This window comes from Ciconia boyciana, chromosome 2, assembly GCF_034638445.1.
Source record: "Ciconia boyciana chromosome 2, ASM3463844v1, whole genome shotgun sequence".
Taxonomy (NCBI): domain Eukaryota; kingdom Metazoa; phylum Chordata; class Aves; order Ciconiiformes; family Ciconiidae; genus Ciconia; species Ciconia boyciana.
In genome coordinates this window covers 131,422,675-131,440,247 of record NC_132935.1, presented here as the reverse complement: position 1 = coordinate 131,440,247, position 17,573 = coordinate 131,422,675, and the positions used below count along the sequence as shown (strand labels likewise).

The following is a 17,573-nucleotide window of genomic DNA, read 5'->3' as shown; positions in this document are numbered from 1 at the left end:
GCTGAAGGAGCTGCTGTTTGAGAGACCAGATTCAAGTTTCATTATGTTATACAGGAAATCTATGAATTTTGAAAGTGTTAGTCCACTTCTTTCAGCCTCCAAAAGATTCTTCTGGATGCCTCTGGAAGGATAACAGGTTACAATTCACAAGATTCTTGAAAACAGCTGATACAGCATGATAATTATTGTAGTATAATAATTACTATACCATGATAACATGGCACATAGTATGAATCATTCTTCACCTTTCCTTTCATGTACAACAAAGATTATTTTATTTGCATTTTAAAAAAATGGAGTAACTGCTACTGCAAAACAAAGAGCAGCAAATACGAAGTTTAAATGTACACAGTAGTTTTTATTCTTCCTAGTTTGTTTTAGTGCAATTTCCACATTTCTGCTTCCACCCCTCCTTTTTTCCTAAAAAATATTCTCCTTTTTCACCTTATATTTTGGGCTATTTCTTCTTTCTCTGGAGGGAGGAGGAACAGGAAAATGTCTGACCATGACTGCCACCTCAGTTTTTAATCTTTTCTCAAATTTTCCATTGTTCAAATCTCTAGGTGTGCACAGAGGTATGAATGGGCACAAAAGTTCACCTCACTCAGCTACTGCTGCTGCTTTGTTACACTAGTAGCTGGCCAAGAATCTGACTGCTTACCTCCATGTGGGTCCTTTGTTCTACACCTAGAGAAGTCACGCCTAATTTGTACAGGCCTAAAGTAAGAATGACACAACCAAATAAAGTTTAGCACACACTTCTTGAACTCTGGAAATTATACCAACAACCCACACCACTGAACCACATTCCCTCAAATATTTTGCAAATAAGTGCAGGCTCCCATTTCTCGTGAATTTTTCATATTCATGCATGCAAATGCACATGAATTTGGAGAAATTTATCCTCACTTGCCGAAAACAATGGTATAACTTGAGAGCCCTCTCATTTTAATGACAAATACTGAAAGAAAACTAAAGTGTCAGCATTCGCAAGCTTCACCATCTGTACATAGTTCTACGATCGGAACCAGAGACACACATCATGAAAATAAAAAAAAAAAAAAGGGCAATATATCCTTCTTAAGGAGCAAATGCACTCTAATAAAAAGAATAAGACTGAATGCAATTTCCACAGAAATCAGAGCAAGTTATACAGTAACAATTATAGACTATATCAATTAAATCATCCATTTTACTGGAGATAATGAAATCTCATCTTTGTTATAAATTTGTTGAATCGGAAAAGAAATTCTGAATCAAATTGCCAATGAAGAAAGTAAATAGACTAGAATATTCTTGACCTTCGAAAAAAGCAAACCAGTAAATGCAAACTCTGCTCTTTCTAATAAACATGAGAGTTGTCTAGAGAGTCATAGCCTCAGAAAGTTATTAAATCTTCAATAACTTAGCTCTTAAAAACTTAGCTCTCCAGAAAGTCAGATGCATTTGCAATGAAACAACCATCCCACCTAATTTCATGTTAGTCATTTTCTTAATAAAATAACATTTGACTTTTCCACCCTTAATTCTGTTGGACAGTGAGGAGAAGAGGGAAACTACATTTTAACTTCAGTAAGCGTGCTGAGGTGCAATATAGGAAAATAGCAAATTATTTTAATACAATTTTTGAAGAATCACATAGTTCGAGTTTACAAAATCTTGGCAGTCTTTGGGAAGTTTAAAGTTGTATTTTCTCTTTCAATTGAACTGTTATGGCTATATAACTTGACTTAAACAGGGATAAGAAATGTATGAACTTGTTGTGCCTTGTTATAACGTTACTTGCCTAACACAACTTACATATTTTCACTTTATCAGGAGGCACACTGTAGCCTACGCATTTGAACCTCCGTGTCCAGAAACAGCCAGTTCTTCAACCACTGCAAAAAGTGAAGCTTTGCATAGGCTTTTTTGACCTCGCACTGTGACCCTCATACCAGCATCCACAGGCTATAGGTCATGACCTCAAGAATTAGCATCATGGAAATAAGAGCCCTTCCAGGTTTAGTTACAGAACAGAACACTGTAGCAACAAACTCCTCAGCCTTTTCTAAACTGAACTCGGCAGCTTTGTTTTAACTCCACTAGAAGACAATAGATAACCCACACTTCAGCTTTCATTACTCGCACACTAAATCGTCTCCTCTCCAACTAAAGGTCTGAGCTCCTGCTGCAACTATGAAAACATTCATTCAGTGCAGATCGAAAGCCAGTATCATATTGCCACTAGATGATCCTATTAAAAGGTTAAAGAAACATCACTGTGAAATTGCATACTTTTGCAATGTTAAAAAAAAAGGCTGAAATAAGTTATCCCTATTAAAATTTTATCTCCTAAGCAGGCTGCTTTGCATACACTTCCTCTGAAAAGGAAAACCCGCATCACATGGTCTTTCGCAACGCTACACTATTGCTAATTCAGCCAGACATAACAAGCTCCATTTATATTAAATTCTGAACTATATTTCTCAACTAATCTTCTCATCAGTAAGCGTTCTCAGATGTGTTTAATGAAGGAAAAGGGACCTAGCTTTGAGCGACGGTTTCGCCAGAACCGTGCAGCCGGGAGGCGCTTCCCCGCTTTCCTCAGCAGGGGGAGCCAGCGCCCTCGGCCTCGAGCGGCGCGCACAGCCCAGCGCCGCGCCAGCCTCGCCCGCCTCTCCCACCGGGGCCTGTCGGCGGGCACAGATACAGCCCGGGGAGGGGAAAAAATACACCACAGTGGGGGAAAAGAAAAAAAATACACCCCAGTGGGGGGGAAAAAAAAATACACCCCAGTGGGGGGAAAAAAAAAATACACCCCAGTGGGGGAAAAAAAAAAATACACCCCAGTGGGGGGAAAAAAAAAAAATACACCCCAGTGGGGGGAAAAAAAAAAAATACACCCCAGTGGGGGGGCAGGGGGAAATACACCACGGGGCAGGGGAATATCCCACGGGGGGTGGGGGAATACACGGCGGGGGGAATTACACCACGGGCGGGGGGAATACACCACAGGGGAGGGGGGAGGGGGAAATACACCACAGTGGGGAAAAAAAAAAAAATACACCACAGTGGGGAAAAAAAAAATAAAATGCATGAGCTTTACCTTTATCCTGGAATTCTTGAGGATAACTGCAGAAAGAAGAAGAAACAATGTAAAGCAACACACACTTGCAAATCCACGGTACTAGAACATAGCATAAAACAATTACTAGTTTTCAAACAGTGTTGTAGTTGAAACTCAGCGCTGCAAGTTTTCCTTAATAATTTTTAAGTCTTTACTTCTGGCTAAAATATTTACTCAGTTTTTCTTTTGCCTTTGGAGTTGAGAGAATCCTCAGTCATTTCAAAGAAGACTTGAACAAAACCAAACTCAGACAGAGCCGTCTTTTCTAGGAATATAGATCTACTCAGATATTTTAAGGTATAAACATACAAAAGCATCTTTAATTTTAGTAAACCTTCTAAATGTTAACACATTTCAAAAAGTTTTGTGCACAAGTAAAAGCCACTAAGCATACTTTAAAAATAACACGGTAGGTCACCAGGAAAAAGTCCACAAATAGTGGTTTTAGTTGCAGTAATTTATCAAATCCAAATGAAAAAGTATTAATAATTAACCAGAAATTTAAAAGTTAATGCATGCCTAAATAAAAAAATCCTTTTCAGATAAGAAGATCTCAACTTATTGAATGCCTAAAATAAAAAATTCTATCATCCCAGAGGGAAAAAATACTCTTTCTTCAGAGCTAAATCTTGCTATTTCAGAAACAAAAATAATCACAGGATACAGTCTGAGGTATAAAGATAAATAATCAGGACAGAGTTATGTAAAATGCCATCCCAAGAAGCATGCATGGACTAGAGTTTATGTGAAAAGAAGAGGATTTCACCAGAAATAACTGGCGAATAAAACGCAGCTGCCAAGACCATCTTTATGGACAACAAGCAGTAGCGTGTGTATCAGGCTAGTCAGTAAGGAGATGCTTACAAGTAATGAGAAGGAGAGAAAGGAAGGGTCTAGGGATAAGAAAGTGAGAAATGCAAACAGAGATAAAAGGCCAGATCTAAGAAATCCTGCATAGCAAGTAGCGGTAATAATTAGGCACAGCCCGATATGTGGGATGTGAAAATCAAAGATGACTACAAAGTCCGTATATTTTGTAGCCTGCATGAAAAGCAAAACGCTGTTAACAGTGAATAATATTACAGGAGATGAGGAAGGAATTAGAAATTAAAATAAGACGTGAAATCATGGGGTCATCTAAGTGAATAAGGATTCAGTGTCAACTGTGCTCATAACTGCGGGTTCCCTTCTTCAATATTTCATCATCCAAAAAAAACATAGTTGAGTCATAAGACTGAAGAAAAAAGTCAGTAGTGCTGTATATGCAAGCCATCTGTACAGTCCCAGTTAGCTCAATAACCCAGAAGGGAAACCACGAAAAAAGAGAAAGAAAATCCTGGTTCCTTGAAAAAAAAAGAGAAAAAAAAAAGGGGGGGGAAAGTAGTTCTCTAAGAATTTACAGCCTGAATCAAAGGCACACAAATCTTCAGTTACAAGGTTCTGGGACACAACTCATGTCTTCCCGCAGTTAGTGTGATACAAAGAATGATGCCTTCGCCAGATGATTGTTCTGTCTTTGAAATTGTAAACAAGTTGCGACAGAGGCAGGAGCATGTCATCAAAGTAAAGGTTAGGAGATATCCAACAGGATTGATCAGTAGAAAAACACTTTGGAAGCAACAGTGGGAGAACAGCAGCAAGTAGCAATTATATCCTAGTTGATTAGAGCTGTAAGAAAAGGGATTTTGCAAAGAAAATTTTGCAGCACAAATAAAACTACAGCCAAATCTCTTTAGCTGAATTGTCTGACTGAAATTAAAACACAATAGAACAGAGTCTCAAATCATACCTGATATTAAAAAAAACAAACCCACCACACCACAGCGCTCTGCTTGGTCTGTCATAGTACTTCACTATTTTAACGCTGCTGAAACAAACTTACAATCTAGAAATAGTTTCCAGTTATGTTTCAATTTTCTATTACAGTCAGGGCTAAACAACAGAATATACAGTACAGCAAAGTCAGCATTGAATTATGCTGTTTTACACCAGCTGAGTATAGCAACAGGAAGCTCATTCATATTCTCAATGCATTCTATGTCTCGTATTTTAATGAATCTTACCAAAGCAGAGGTGAAGGCAAGCTCTACCCAACCAGCTTGCAATCAGGGTTTAGAATATTACAGCAATGCAAATGGGACAAACCCTTATGTTCTCATTTCTTCCTAAATTCTAGCAGCTTTAAGAAAGATATAAATACTTGAACCCATATAGATTATTTGACAAAATCAGGACGTAGACAGATTTTTAATTGTTAATATTGGTAATGGTTATTAAAATATTGTAAAAACTTAAGTTATCAGTAAGTGACTTTATACCATATTAAAGCCTTGAAGCTCACTTACCTTGCCTTAACATCTTTTATCTTCTTAAGAAGAACTTCCTTTTTTTCTTTTGCTTTCTTGGATAGATTTTCTCCTTTTAGCGTTTGGGAAATAAATGTGTCAACATCTAAATAAAGAAGAAAAAAAGACTTCAAAAAAAGATAAATACTGCTGTAATGAGTTTGTCCTAATACTACTGTGAAGAAACTAAGAAAATTATTTTCAGGCCTACACACAGCATCGTTAACAGACATTTCAGATTCTAAATGGGATACATTTGTTCTCTGATCTACTTATGCTTAGCACAGCAAATCCTATGGTGACATTTGATTCTTGCTCACTTAATTATGCCACATAAGTCCTAATAAATTGCAGTACTATAACAATTACTTTCCATCACCTAAAGTAAGGGATAAAGCTAAAACATGGAAATAGCCTTTACGCATGTATTACTGACATGTTATTTCAGAAGTTCAAGTTACAAAAATGGTTGAGTAATTCATTATTGCAGCAGTAACACCTACCCAGCTACTAATATAGGTCACTTACTGGTTACAGTATTTTCAAATGTTCTCACATTGTCTCTGAACTTCCTACTTGACTAAAAGTTCATATCCAAAGCCTTAATCCTGCAAACAATTAGTAGGCACAATAACCATATCAAAGGAGTCAAGCCCAAGCATGTACCTGAAGCTAAGCATACCTGCACTTGTAGAATCAAAAACTAAAGCTCTAACCTGCACTGTAATTTTTAATTCTTATACAGAAGATACACTTATATAGTCATGTAGAATCAAAGCATTCCATAAAAGTTACCATGGTTCTTTGTAACATAGCAAATATCCATTCCATAGGATAAAAACAATGCAGTGACTGAGAATTTGGGGGAGTGTAACTCCTCCAGTAGTATGTCTTCTTGGTTAACAGAAATAATTGCCAAAACTAACTGTAAAAGTTTCTTACAGTTACCAATCAAGATACGATTATCCTGAAAACTGAAAAGTAGAAATATGACCAAAAAATCCTGCTTGTTAATTTAAATTTCTCAGCTGTATGGATAGTAACTGTTCAGTGAATAAGGGAAAGCATACATAAGTAACACTCAAATGTTTACATGCAAAAGTTTACATTTTAAAACAACATTAAATTAATATTTGCTGCACATTTCCTAACTGAAAGCCTTAACTGCCTGCTTTTTTCTTTAGAAAACCGAAGTTCAACAGAAACGTATCCCACTTTATATTACAGGCTGCAAGAAAACTAAGTCAAAAGTTACTCTTTGAGAACACTAGCATAGCTATTACAAAGATTTCATTCTTTATAAATAATTTACCAGATTATTATTTAGATGTTTAGATTGGTTTGCTGTCATCACAAAATGCGGCAAAATCTTCATTTTGTAAAGTGTTTCAGAGTTCGGAAGAATGATGTTGATCCCCCTCCTCATAAGACAGAGAATCTTCCCCACTACATTTTCCAAAGCAGCCCTGAAGGGTAGGGATGCACACTCAGTTCTATGGCATTCCTTCTTTAAAAGGACAGAAGGAAAGGCACTTAACATGTGTATTAATGAATCTTCCAGGCACACCCCCGACAGCCTCTATGCCATACACTGAGCATCCCTGGAAACATTTTGTCCTAACCCACGGGAAATTTATACATCTTCATAAATCCCAATGATTGTAATTTCCGATCAAGCAGGCAAATGAGGATCCACGTGATCCCAAGACATTGACCATCCACAAAACCTCCCTTAGGTCAAAAGACCTGATACTTTTACTATATTGATGCCAAAAAAACAAAACCGCCAACAGTTTTTCCCTCAATGAAACCCAGCAGGATTTTCCAGTACAGACCAACCTTTCACATTGGGAGGGACATGCTGATTAAATATTTGCTCCTTCATACTTTTACCTATTTATTTCAAAAATTAGATAGCAGCTTCAACGTTCTACCTAGGCAGCATTATGTGAAAGCTTAGAGGAATTAGTCACATTTATAAATAAGGAGTAATGTTTGCACAGTAATCTTTGAACACTAATTAATCACAGAACTTTGCCTCAGCAGTCTTCATTTGAACTCAGTGGGCTTCTTTATTTCTTGGAAAACCTCAAAATCGAGCTGAGAATTTGGTCGTCTCTGACTGACTCTCAAAGCTTTTTTCAAACACGGATGTTGAGATAACTTAGTTTCTTTTCCTCACATACTCCTTAATTGTGTTATCAGGAGAAAGAATTACCACTTCTGGCTTAGAATACACTGTAGACATGAAAATTTGAGGACTAACTACATTGTTGACACAATCTGTTCTTTTCTGGAAAAGCTTTGACTTCAAAAGCAGAAATAATGCAGAATTTTCAACCATGGAGGTGCAAGGCTGAAGTAAATGCTCCATCTCTTCTCAGTAAAAGCAGGTAATGAGATGGAGGAGAGGGGTGAAGGAGAGAGACAGAAAGAGAGCAAGCATGCACAAGCTCCTGATAAGTTTGCTGTTTCTAAACAGCAGCAGCAGTTATAGAGAAGACATCTCTGGGATGGCTTCCCTCTCCTGTGAGACTGTAAAACAAGTTCTGTGAGCTTAGGTAGACACAAACAAAATGCACTGTTCTCGTCACGGAATACTATTACTTCCATATGTCCAGAGAAAGCATATAGCTTGATTCATCATAATGCCAAAATATGAAGACAGACCTGATGTACACATGATCTGCCACAGGATGCTAAAGAAGAAACATACTTAGAAAATTACACGTTACTGTATCATAGATTTTCTTATCTACTCACAGTTACACAGAATGTTATATATCTTGCTGAAGCCACCTTCTGATCTAGCGTTGTAAATCCATTCAGGATGTGCCAGATGCACATGAGATGAGTAACTTATTTATACTAAGCTCCTCTGGACAAGAAGCAAGAAAGTTATCTAAGTTATGATCGTCTCTTCACTACCTGTACTTCCACACTGTGGAAGAGTATGGAAGGAGCAATCCCTGCTGTTAGAGAGCGCTTCATCACTGGCTTAACATAAGGGAACATTCACGCAATTTCTCTGACATTCCTCAGAGTGATTTACTTTAGAATGAGAACAGAACTCAGGATTTCAGTGCGACAGATGCAAGCCTCCAACAGCAAACTTCAGGCAGACGCAGCAAAATTTACCCATTTCTCACCGCTATTCTGGTCACTTACTTGCTCTTCCTTCTCCAGATGATCCAAAACTTGATCTCTCCTCTGCTAGTTTAATGCTATACAGAAAAGGAAAGTGTAAGCCACTAGTCACAAGCACTTCAGTGCAGATGTGTTTCTTTCATGCTTCAGCAGCAGTTGGTCCATTGAGGAATTTAAAAGGTAATAAAAGATAAACTCCAAAAAGAAAACATCTTTGAAACGATTTCTGATTTAAAAGCACGTATACTAACCAGTTACCACACAACCAACAAAACAAGTTAATTTATTTCCATAAATTGTTTGTTCCTAACAAACTGAGCAGCTATTTAGTATCACACATTGCAGAAACTCAGCTGTTTCCATTGAAAACACTAAAATTTCAAAGAGAAATAAGCTTTGGAAACCTCTTCAGCATCTCTTAACTTTTTCTAAGCTTGTGTGTTAGACTGCCCGATAGCTTGAAGACCTGTATTTGTTGCTCTGTTTCTTAAAGCTCATGATTTTAACTTTGTCTGATCCATGCCCCAGAGAAATTATTTGCCTCCAGAAATGAACAATAGCTGCCGAACTGAAAGATCCAATTGATATGATCCACTCGCAAATTGCTCTGTCAATACAGGTTACAAACTGACAGAAAAGGGAAGTCACGCTACAGTCTAGCTCTGTCCACTTCAACCGGCTCATACAGTTCAAAGCTTAATTGCCATTTCATACAACAGTCAAAAGCTGAAAAGCCATTTTAATTTCATTTTCATCTACGTTCCTTTTACAAGGAAAAGTTATGATTTATTTTGCTTTTCATTGCTAAAACATTTTGTGGTTCTCCTTATTTCCATGACTATAAACAGACAACACTGCAAGTTTTTCATCATTTTAACTCTTTGGGGCTATTTTCTTTAATGAAGTCTGCAACTACGTAGATGGGCTTTTTCAAGAATGTTGTAAAATTTTAGCCCAAAGCAAGTTCTGTGTTAAAGAGTGCTAATCATCACAAATCATAGCACTTTTGTTGTTTACAGGGCTTAATATCGTATACGTAAGTCACACTTAACAAACATACTTAGGACAGAACTACCTCATTTTTGTGTCAGGGTGGCCAAACAGACTCTCAGAGAAGCACTCAGACTGTGTCCTGGGTCCTCCTTTCTCGCCTTCTCCAGTAGATAACCAAAATGTTGTCTATCACATTATCAAAAAGTTAGTCACTTCTTCATCACCTGATGACTTCACGCCATTCAAACGACAGAGAACAATTATAAACTGGCAATGAGATAGGTGTGTTTCCACTCACATGGCAGGGCACACACGCAGCTCCCTGTCCGTGACCCGAGCAGAATGCAGGCTCCTGTTTCGGGGCTGGACACGCATCCATCATATGACAAGGGACACTTGCATGGTGTCACCTGGCAGATGCGCTGCCAGTCACACAAGAAGGGAATGGCAGGTCAGCAGAACAATTCCTCCAGCCACCAGCCTTTTCCCATCTCTCTCCGCCCCAAGGACTGAGAGAGCCAGAAGCTGGCTGCAAGCCAGAGAATTTGGGAAGGCAGGCCAGAGAATGTTGGAAGGTAGCTGCAAGCTAGGCACATTTGTGCACACACACTGTCCAAAGGTGACCAACATTAACCAAACTGCCACGTATCTTTCAGCTTTACGTGGGCTGGCAATAGAAAGTAATTAATTAATTTGATTTCAGAGTTTTCATGCAATTCATTAATAGGGAACAGGTCTGAATACAAATTATCAAGCAGTATCTGTGACTGCCTGTCCTCTTGAATCAAGAAATAGGAGGATTTTGCTCCTGCTCTCCCCCTTCCTTCCCAACTATATTTAAAAGTCTCTCTCCAGAGTTAGCTAAACTGTCTTTTAAAAAAATATATATATCTACTTATATAGAAACAGAACACAATGTAAACTAAAAGTGACTGACACTCCAAGATGTCTAAAAGTATCACATTGATCCAGCCTAACAAGTAGGTGAGCATTCCTTTTAGCGCAAAGTCCTGAAAGGAGAGCCTTTAGAAACTGCTGTACCTTAAATCCCCAAAAGCAAGGCTATCTTGCCATGTTGCCACATACAAAGTGAGTATCATGACAAACGTTGACACTCAACAGTTTCGTTAGTGATTTAGAAAGCAGAAGTACATCCCAACTGCTAAGACTCCTCAAATTAAGAAAATATATGACAACTCTTTTAAGAAGTTAAAGAAAAAAATATTCTAATCAAGGATATTTAATCTCAAGATATATCTAATCTCATTGGCTGAGTAGTTGAACATCCTCTCTCTACATTAAAGAGGTGAGAAAAGATCAAGCTGTAACATATTAAGCATATAATGAAAAAAACCACACCAGTACAAATCATGATCAAGTTACAAAGTGATTCCAAATGAACTATAATAAAAAATGTTAAGGATTAACCTAAAGATTTACACTGTATGCCACATTATGCTGCATCTATTGTGGTTTGTTGACATATGATTATGAAAGAAACATAAACTCAGTCAGATGAGAAAGATAGACTCCACGTTAATTGAAAAAGACAAACTAAGTGAATAATGAGTATATAAAAAATAGCCTATGCCATTTTTATCACCCATATATGACACTTATTCTCAAATTTATGGCAGAGACAATTGAACTATGTTTCAAATCACTGGAGGTTATTTCTTACCAGGAATGCCTCTGTGCATTTTTTTTACCTCACTGTTTCTACTCTTATTCCATTACTATTGAAATACATATATATTACCACAGCTGTAAATACATGTCTACTTAAAAGATGTCTACAATAATCGCCCTGGTTTACCTTGTAAAGATGAATTCTTCAGCAAGAACCAGCATTCGTTAAAGCCTTAGAAACGTGAAAATGATACTTCAAAACAAAGAGTAAAGTTTTAAACAACAATATCCTTTTAAAATTGAACCAGCCAATGAAGAAGAGCTACACTGTACCTAGGTGGCTTTTCCTATGACAAGAATGTAAGGAGCAAGTCCAGCAACAGCTGACAAGGAGGTCAAAAAAGGACAGTTAGTTTTCTGGGCATCAGGGGTAAATATAACTACTGTAGTGCCCAAAAATAAAAGGTAAGCGAAATTAAACTCATGCACTGGATCCACCATCTTGTAGTTTTCTTGCCTTGCCCTCTTCTGCGTGCTATTTCCAGGATGCAACTAAACAAGTGGGTAAACAATATTAATTTGAAGAAAAAAATTAGAGGACTCACATTGAAAAAAGGCAATTTGGACAATATGACTAAGCATTTAAACAAACGGAATAATATCTGGGTGGAAACGGTCTCTAGGGCAAGAACATCGGTTTCTGTTTAGTTTGGGGTTTTTGTTTAGTAGAACAAAGAAAATGGATATTGGGACTGGATAAAGGTTCCATATAAACTAGAGTTTTATTCCATTTTCATACCAATAATCTTTGTAACTTAAAATACGAATACAGAAGATTCAAACTGAAAATACTGCAAAGTGTGAAAGGAAAACTGAATTTAAAAAAAGCAAAAGTCACAGGTGTCATGAAGATAAGAGGGAAAAGATATAAACGATACATATATCTAATGTTCATGACACCATCAAAAACTTTTAAAAAATAAAGAATTCTTAACTCCTCCAATTAAATCTCCATTACTGAAAAAACTCAAGAGTTTTTTTTCCAATCAAGATGACTGAAGCAACCAGTCTGATTTATGTTACAGGAGAAATAATATTCCTTTGGGGGGAAGAAGCAGCCTCTGAAATCCTTCTCAGCTATGGACAAGCCAAAACTTAGAGCATGCATCAAAGAGTAAGGAAAAATTAAAATGAGCAGGGCTCCAACAATCTACATAACCAATAATAATTTGACAGAAAGGGGAAGGAAAAAAAAAAAAAACAAACAAGTAACATCCCACTTTGCCAAACACCCACAAAAAGATGCTGAACACATAAACACGACGGAGGGTACCTTTTCAAAAGAAGAAAAGACACAATGGGGCTGGGCTTCCTTCACTAAATTACAAAATCTCAAGCACCATCTAGAAGGTGCAGAGACACAGGCAGGGAATGAAGAAGTTATATACACTACCACACACTTCCCAGGTGTAAAGAGAGAGATAAGAGAGCAACAAAATTACTTTCTCTTCCCACCAGAAGTTCAACTCATGACCAGAGGACCCTGTTTCTGTCTCCAGTGTTTCCCTCCCACCACTTGAACAAGTCAAAGAGAGGATGGGATTGTGAATTCCCAACAATCCTCTGCAATAAGCCCATCGCCACGCTGACCTTTCTCCTTCAACTTTACAGAAACAGCTTCCTCCTGTTTCCAACTAATGCAGTTAGCCCTGAGCTCAAGCTGTGCTTCTGCCTGGAACATTTCAGCACCACTGACATGCAACTATAATGACCCTGCCAGCATGTGTGACAGAATTTGTTTTTGTGTTAAAGATATAATATTGTTTAGGTTCAAAGTAAAGAACTCACAAGTCAGAAAGTTTCCTGTGCAACTTTAATTCATCCCCTGGTGTGTTTATTCCCATTATCACCATGTTTAACTACAGGAGCACTTAGTAAGTTTTCCAGTAGGACTCCTACTTGTTCAGCATAGTGGGTGGATGGTACTCCCAACAATCAATCAAGGCTAAGCAGGGATAAGGAAATCCATATGATCGCTCCTCCACTTGTTGCAGAAGTTGGGAATAGACCAACTAGACCAAAAAGACCAAGGAGAGGAGGAAGAGCACAATATTTATGAGATTTTTGTATCTGTCACTGCCTCACTGCTATGTGACTAGCAGGCTAAAAAAAGGTGCTTGTTGCTAGATACTAACTGCATGTTCTCAATAGAACCTGATATGAAGAAGTGCCCAGCACTCGTAATGGCCACTGAATATAGACGTGCAACTCACATTATTTTCTGGAGAAACCAGCACAGCATGGAGGCAGGTGAATTTGAATTCTATTCTGTTCCACCATTGATTATTTTTCGCGACCCCAGATCACATCTTGTTTATTACACTAATTTTACCAACGGGAAAACAATATTCCCTCATCTCAAAGAGGTGCTGAATCAATACCTGTAAGCCATTAAAATAATACATTAAGAAGCACCCTCAAAGAAGAGCATGCAGAAATTAATAACTATCAACTCAATGCAGTCTTTGTATTGTGTAAGAGTTGCTTAATGAATAGTAAAGATATTAGAGAGCTCCCTTCCTTCCTCCATTACCATACATCTTCACTACATGAATAGTTTGAGCAAAAAGCAGGAGACTACATAATTAAACATTACCAGAACCTAAATGTGTCAGTGAATGAACTGCTTACACAGTTTGAACTACTCTAGTTTCTAACTTTCGTGCACTTGACTGGTAACCTAAAAAAAAAAAAAAAAAAAAATCAATCTCATATTTTTTAAAAAAGGAATCAGGTTATTGAATTTTTACATTGTATAACCATACTTATCCTCGCATTTCTTTCCCTTTGATAATTCCGCAAGTAAGGATTGAAAGTTACAAACTATTAAGGAGGAATAAAAAATAAAAAGAAGCCAAGAATATTACGCAGAACAGCTTCTATTCCAAGATTTTGTCACTTGTAGACAGATGCAGATGTCACTGCAGATGCAGATACCATCGCAGCTACCATTGTAGGTGTAGGTACCATTTCAGATACCTTTTCAGATGCAGATACCATTACAGATTAATATGACATGGCAGAGGCAAATGCCACTGCAGGTGCAGATACTATTACAGTTATCATTGCACATATCATTATGCCAACCTTTGTATATTCCAAGGCTTTGTAACTTGCATCAAAGCTCTGTTCTCCCCAGAATCTTCTTCTCCATGTTACTTTGGAAAAGAGACCGACTCTCACCTCACTACAACCTCCTTTCAGGTAGTTGTAGAGAGTGATAAGGTCTCCCCTCAGCTTCCTTTTCTCCAGGCTAAACAACCCCAGGTCCCTCAGCCGCTCCTCACAAGACTTGTGCTTTAGACCGTTCACCAGCTTTGTTGCTCTTCTTCGGACATGCTCCAACAAAATTTATTAGGAAAAATTTCTTCACCGAAAGGGTTGTCAGGCATTGGAACAGGCTGCCCAGGGAAGTGGTTGAGTCACCATCCCTCGAGGTATTTAAAAGACACGTAGATGTAGTGCTTAGGGACATGGTTTAGTTGTGGACTTGGCAGTGTTAGGTTTATGGTTGAACTCAATCTTAAAGGTCTTTTCCAACCTAAATGGTTCTATGATTCTAATTGTTCCTCAATACCCTGTCTCCACCCTGCTAGAGTTCTGCTTGCTCCATAATTATGCTGTTATAAAATTAACAAGTGTTAAGCTCATTTTGCATTATGTCCCAAAACAAAATTGCATGTGAAAGCAAATTAAGCTGAAAATATTATCGTTACAGTTGTAGAGATGTATTACGTATTATGTAGCATTTATGCTACCATAATAATAAAACAAAGATTGAAAGATCATTGGTAAATCATTCCATTCTCTTCTTAACTTCAGTTCTATAGACAGCACTAAAGAAACCATCTCGTTTTCTTTCAGAAAAGCTGAAGCTGTACACACTGTACAAAGACTAGATACCTGTATATAACTTAGGCTGTTGATCATAGTGACACTGAAAGAACATATAAACATCCCCCTTGAGGGAAAATAGGTGTTCTCAGTTTCACTTCAAAATACAAACCTTTATATCGCTCTTTCCATGGGAGACTAGATAAAGATGGGGAGAAGGACAAGTTGTGAAGATCAGGCACCATGACAAAAACCAAATCACAGTCTGGAATGATCACACCTGCATCACACCCTCCCCTGAAAAAATTCTAAAAGCACTTAAAACATTGAAGAGTTTCTAAGATCAGCTTCACACAGTGAAAATAGCTCTGAAACAAACACACACACACACTTCATGTGATCACAAGTTCCAGAATACAGTAATACCACCGAAACTACCAAGGCTTGGGAAGTCTCTCTAAGGCTATTTTTTTTATTATTATTAAGAATCTATGCCATGAGAAGAAACGTTCAGAAGCTTTCCTTCGTTCTGTTCGCCTTTCATGCAGATTTTCCTACAGATGATATGATCTGCAAATAGTGTAGTTACAAACAGTAGTTAGGAAAACACTTAGGACAGTTGACAGAAGTGCTTTAAAGATGAGAAGACTGACTGGTAAGAGTAATATGTTTCAAGCATTAATTCTTACAATCAAAATGTTTAAAAAAAGGACAAACTTCAAAGGTGACGAGCTACACTAGATTCTAGCAGGTGCCCAGCCATGCAATTGAGTACTTCATTTCAGAGGGAAGATTTTGAAAAGCATGGCTAATTTGAATGGCTTAGTCAGAGCTACACAAGTTCCTGTGGCAGAAAGAGAAGTTCTCAAAAGAAATATACTCCCACTGAAACTGAAATTGTTTCAGGATAGCAAAGCCTTTTATGATTTTTTCATAAAGATAAAAGAAATCCCAAACTGGAAATATACAATTTGCTTTAATGGACAGCAAAAAATAAGTTTTAAAAAACTGAAACCTAAACCTTGCACATAAAAAACATCACCGGTATTTTTAAGTCTCTACTAACACTATTGCTGATAACTTTTCATGGTGAGAAATAATGCCATTCCTACGCTCCAACTTATCCATAAGAGCGTGGACAGTCACAGTCAGCCTTATTTGACTGACAGGACAATATGCCAGCAATTCAGTAACATCTTAATTCACTTTGATGACGTTAGCCTAAGCTGTTTAGCAGGGAAGTTGGGAGTTTTTTTCATTTTTTCAGTTAATTCAGGGAAACGGCCCAGCTGGCACCGGAACAGCCGGGTTTAACTCCCGACAGTACCTGCCGGGCCACTGACACACCCTGAAGGGGAGAAACTTCCAGCTGATCGCCGGGTGGTTAACTCGGCGCTCAGAAACAGGGCCACGGGGCCTGCCTGACGCCCGGTTCCTTCCACACACGCGTGTCAGCAGAGGACTTCCACAGCCCTGCTGTGGCTCTGCAGAGGTCCCAACACCTCACCCCTTCCCAGAGGCGGATGGGGGGCTGCGAGCGCTCAGCCTCAGCACGACGGCCAGGCCGACAGCGGGAGCCGGACCTCTCTCCTTCCTCATTTCGGGTGCGCCGAGCAGCCGCGGGGAAGGGAACCGCAGCACCGCGCCGGAGGGCTGCCGCCGCCGCATGGGCACTGGCAGAGGAAGTAACCGGGGGAGAGGAACTGACGAGGGGAGGGAACCCCCGGACCCACGAAGTGGAAGCGAGCGCCCAGCGCCCGCTGAGGAGCGCTCCGCCGTGGCTGCGGCACAAGGGGCTGGTCCCCCCGCAATCCCCGGCCGCGACGGCTGCCCCGGCCCGTCACACCCCCCGCCGGCCCGCCCCCCTCGGCCTCCCCTCCGCCCTGCTCACCGCCCGCCCCCCGGGAAGCCCTCCCTTCCTCCCTCCTTCCTTCCTTCCTTCCTTCCTTCCCTCCCTCCTTCCTTCCCTCCCTCCTTCCTTCCCTCCCTGCCGGCGGCCGGCCTTACCTGCCAGGAGGCTGCAGACCTCCTCGGGGATGGCGAGCGCGCCCTGCATGCTGAGGGCGGCGGGGGCAGCCAGGAGGCCGGGGACACCCCGCGGGCGGGGCTCGACGGCTCGCCCCGTTCCCGGCCCCGGCAGCGAGGAAGCGAAGGTCCCGCCCCCCGGCCGCAACAGCACGGCCGCGAGCCACGGGGGCGGGGCTTCGCACCACGGGGCGGGGCTTCGTGACGCTTTCGCCATCCCTCCGCGCTCCCCCCGCCCTCCAGAGCCGCGCATGCGCCTCATCCCCCTCCCAGCACCGGGTATAAACATCGGGTGTCCCCCTTAGCAACGCCCCCGCCACGAGGGACTGCCTCCCACGTGACCGCTGCCAGCAGCCATTTTGCGTGAGGGCACCGTGCAGGCCCGTCCCTCTTGCCAGAATCAAACATGGCGCTCAGTGTTAGACATCTGC

At 39.9% G+C, this 17,573-nt stretch overlaps 1 protein-coding gene across 1 annotated transcript in view; it reads right to left on the bottom strand.

Annotated features, from left to right (window-relative positions):
* Positions 1-17,314, bottom strand: part of SKAP2 (src kinase associated phosphoprotein 2) — a 122,827-nt gene extending 105,513 nt beyond the window's left edge. The window contains exons 1-3 of the mRNA XM_072854092.1: positions 17,125-17,314; positions 5,455-5,560; positions 3,089-3,114 (exon numbers count right to left, since the gene is read on the bottom strand). Coding sequence (XP_072710193.1) covers positions 3,089-3,114; positions 5,455-5,560; positions 17,125-17,173 — 181 coding nt within the window. The 5' untranslated portion in view covers positions 17,174-17,314. The remainder of the gene's footprint in view (positions 1-3,088; positions 3,115-5,454; positions 5,561-17,124) is intronic.
* Positions 17,315-17,573: the final 259 nt, after the last annotated feature.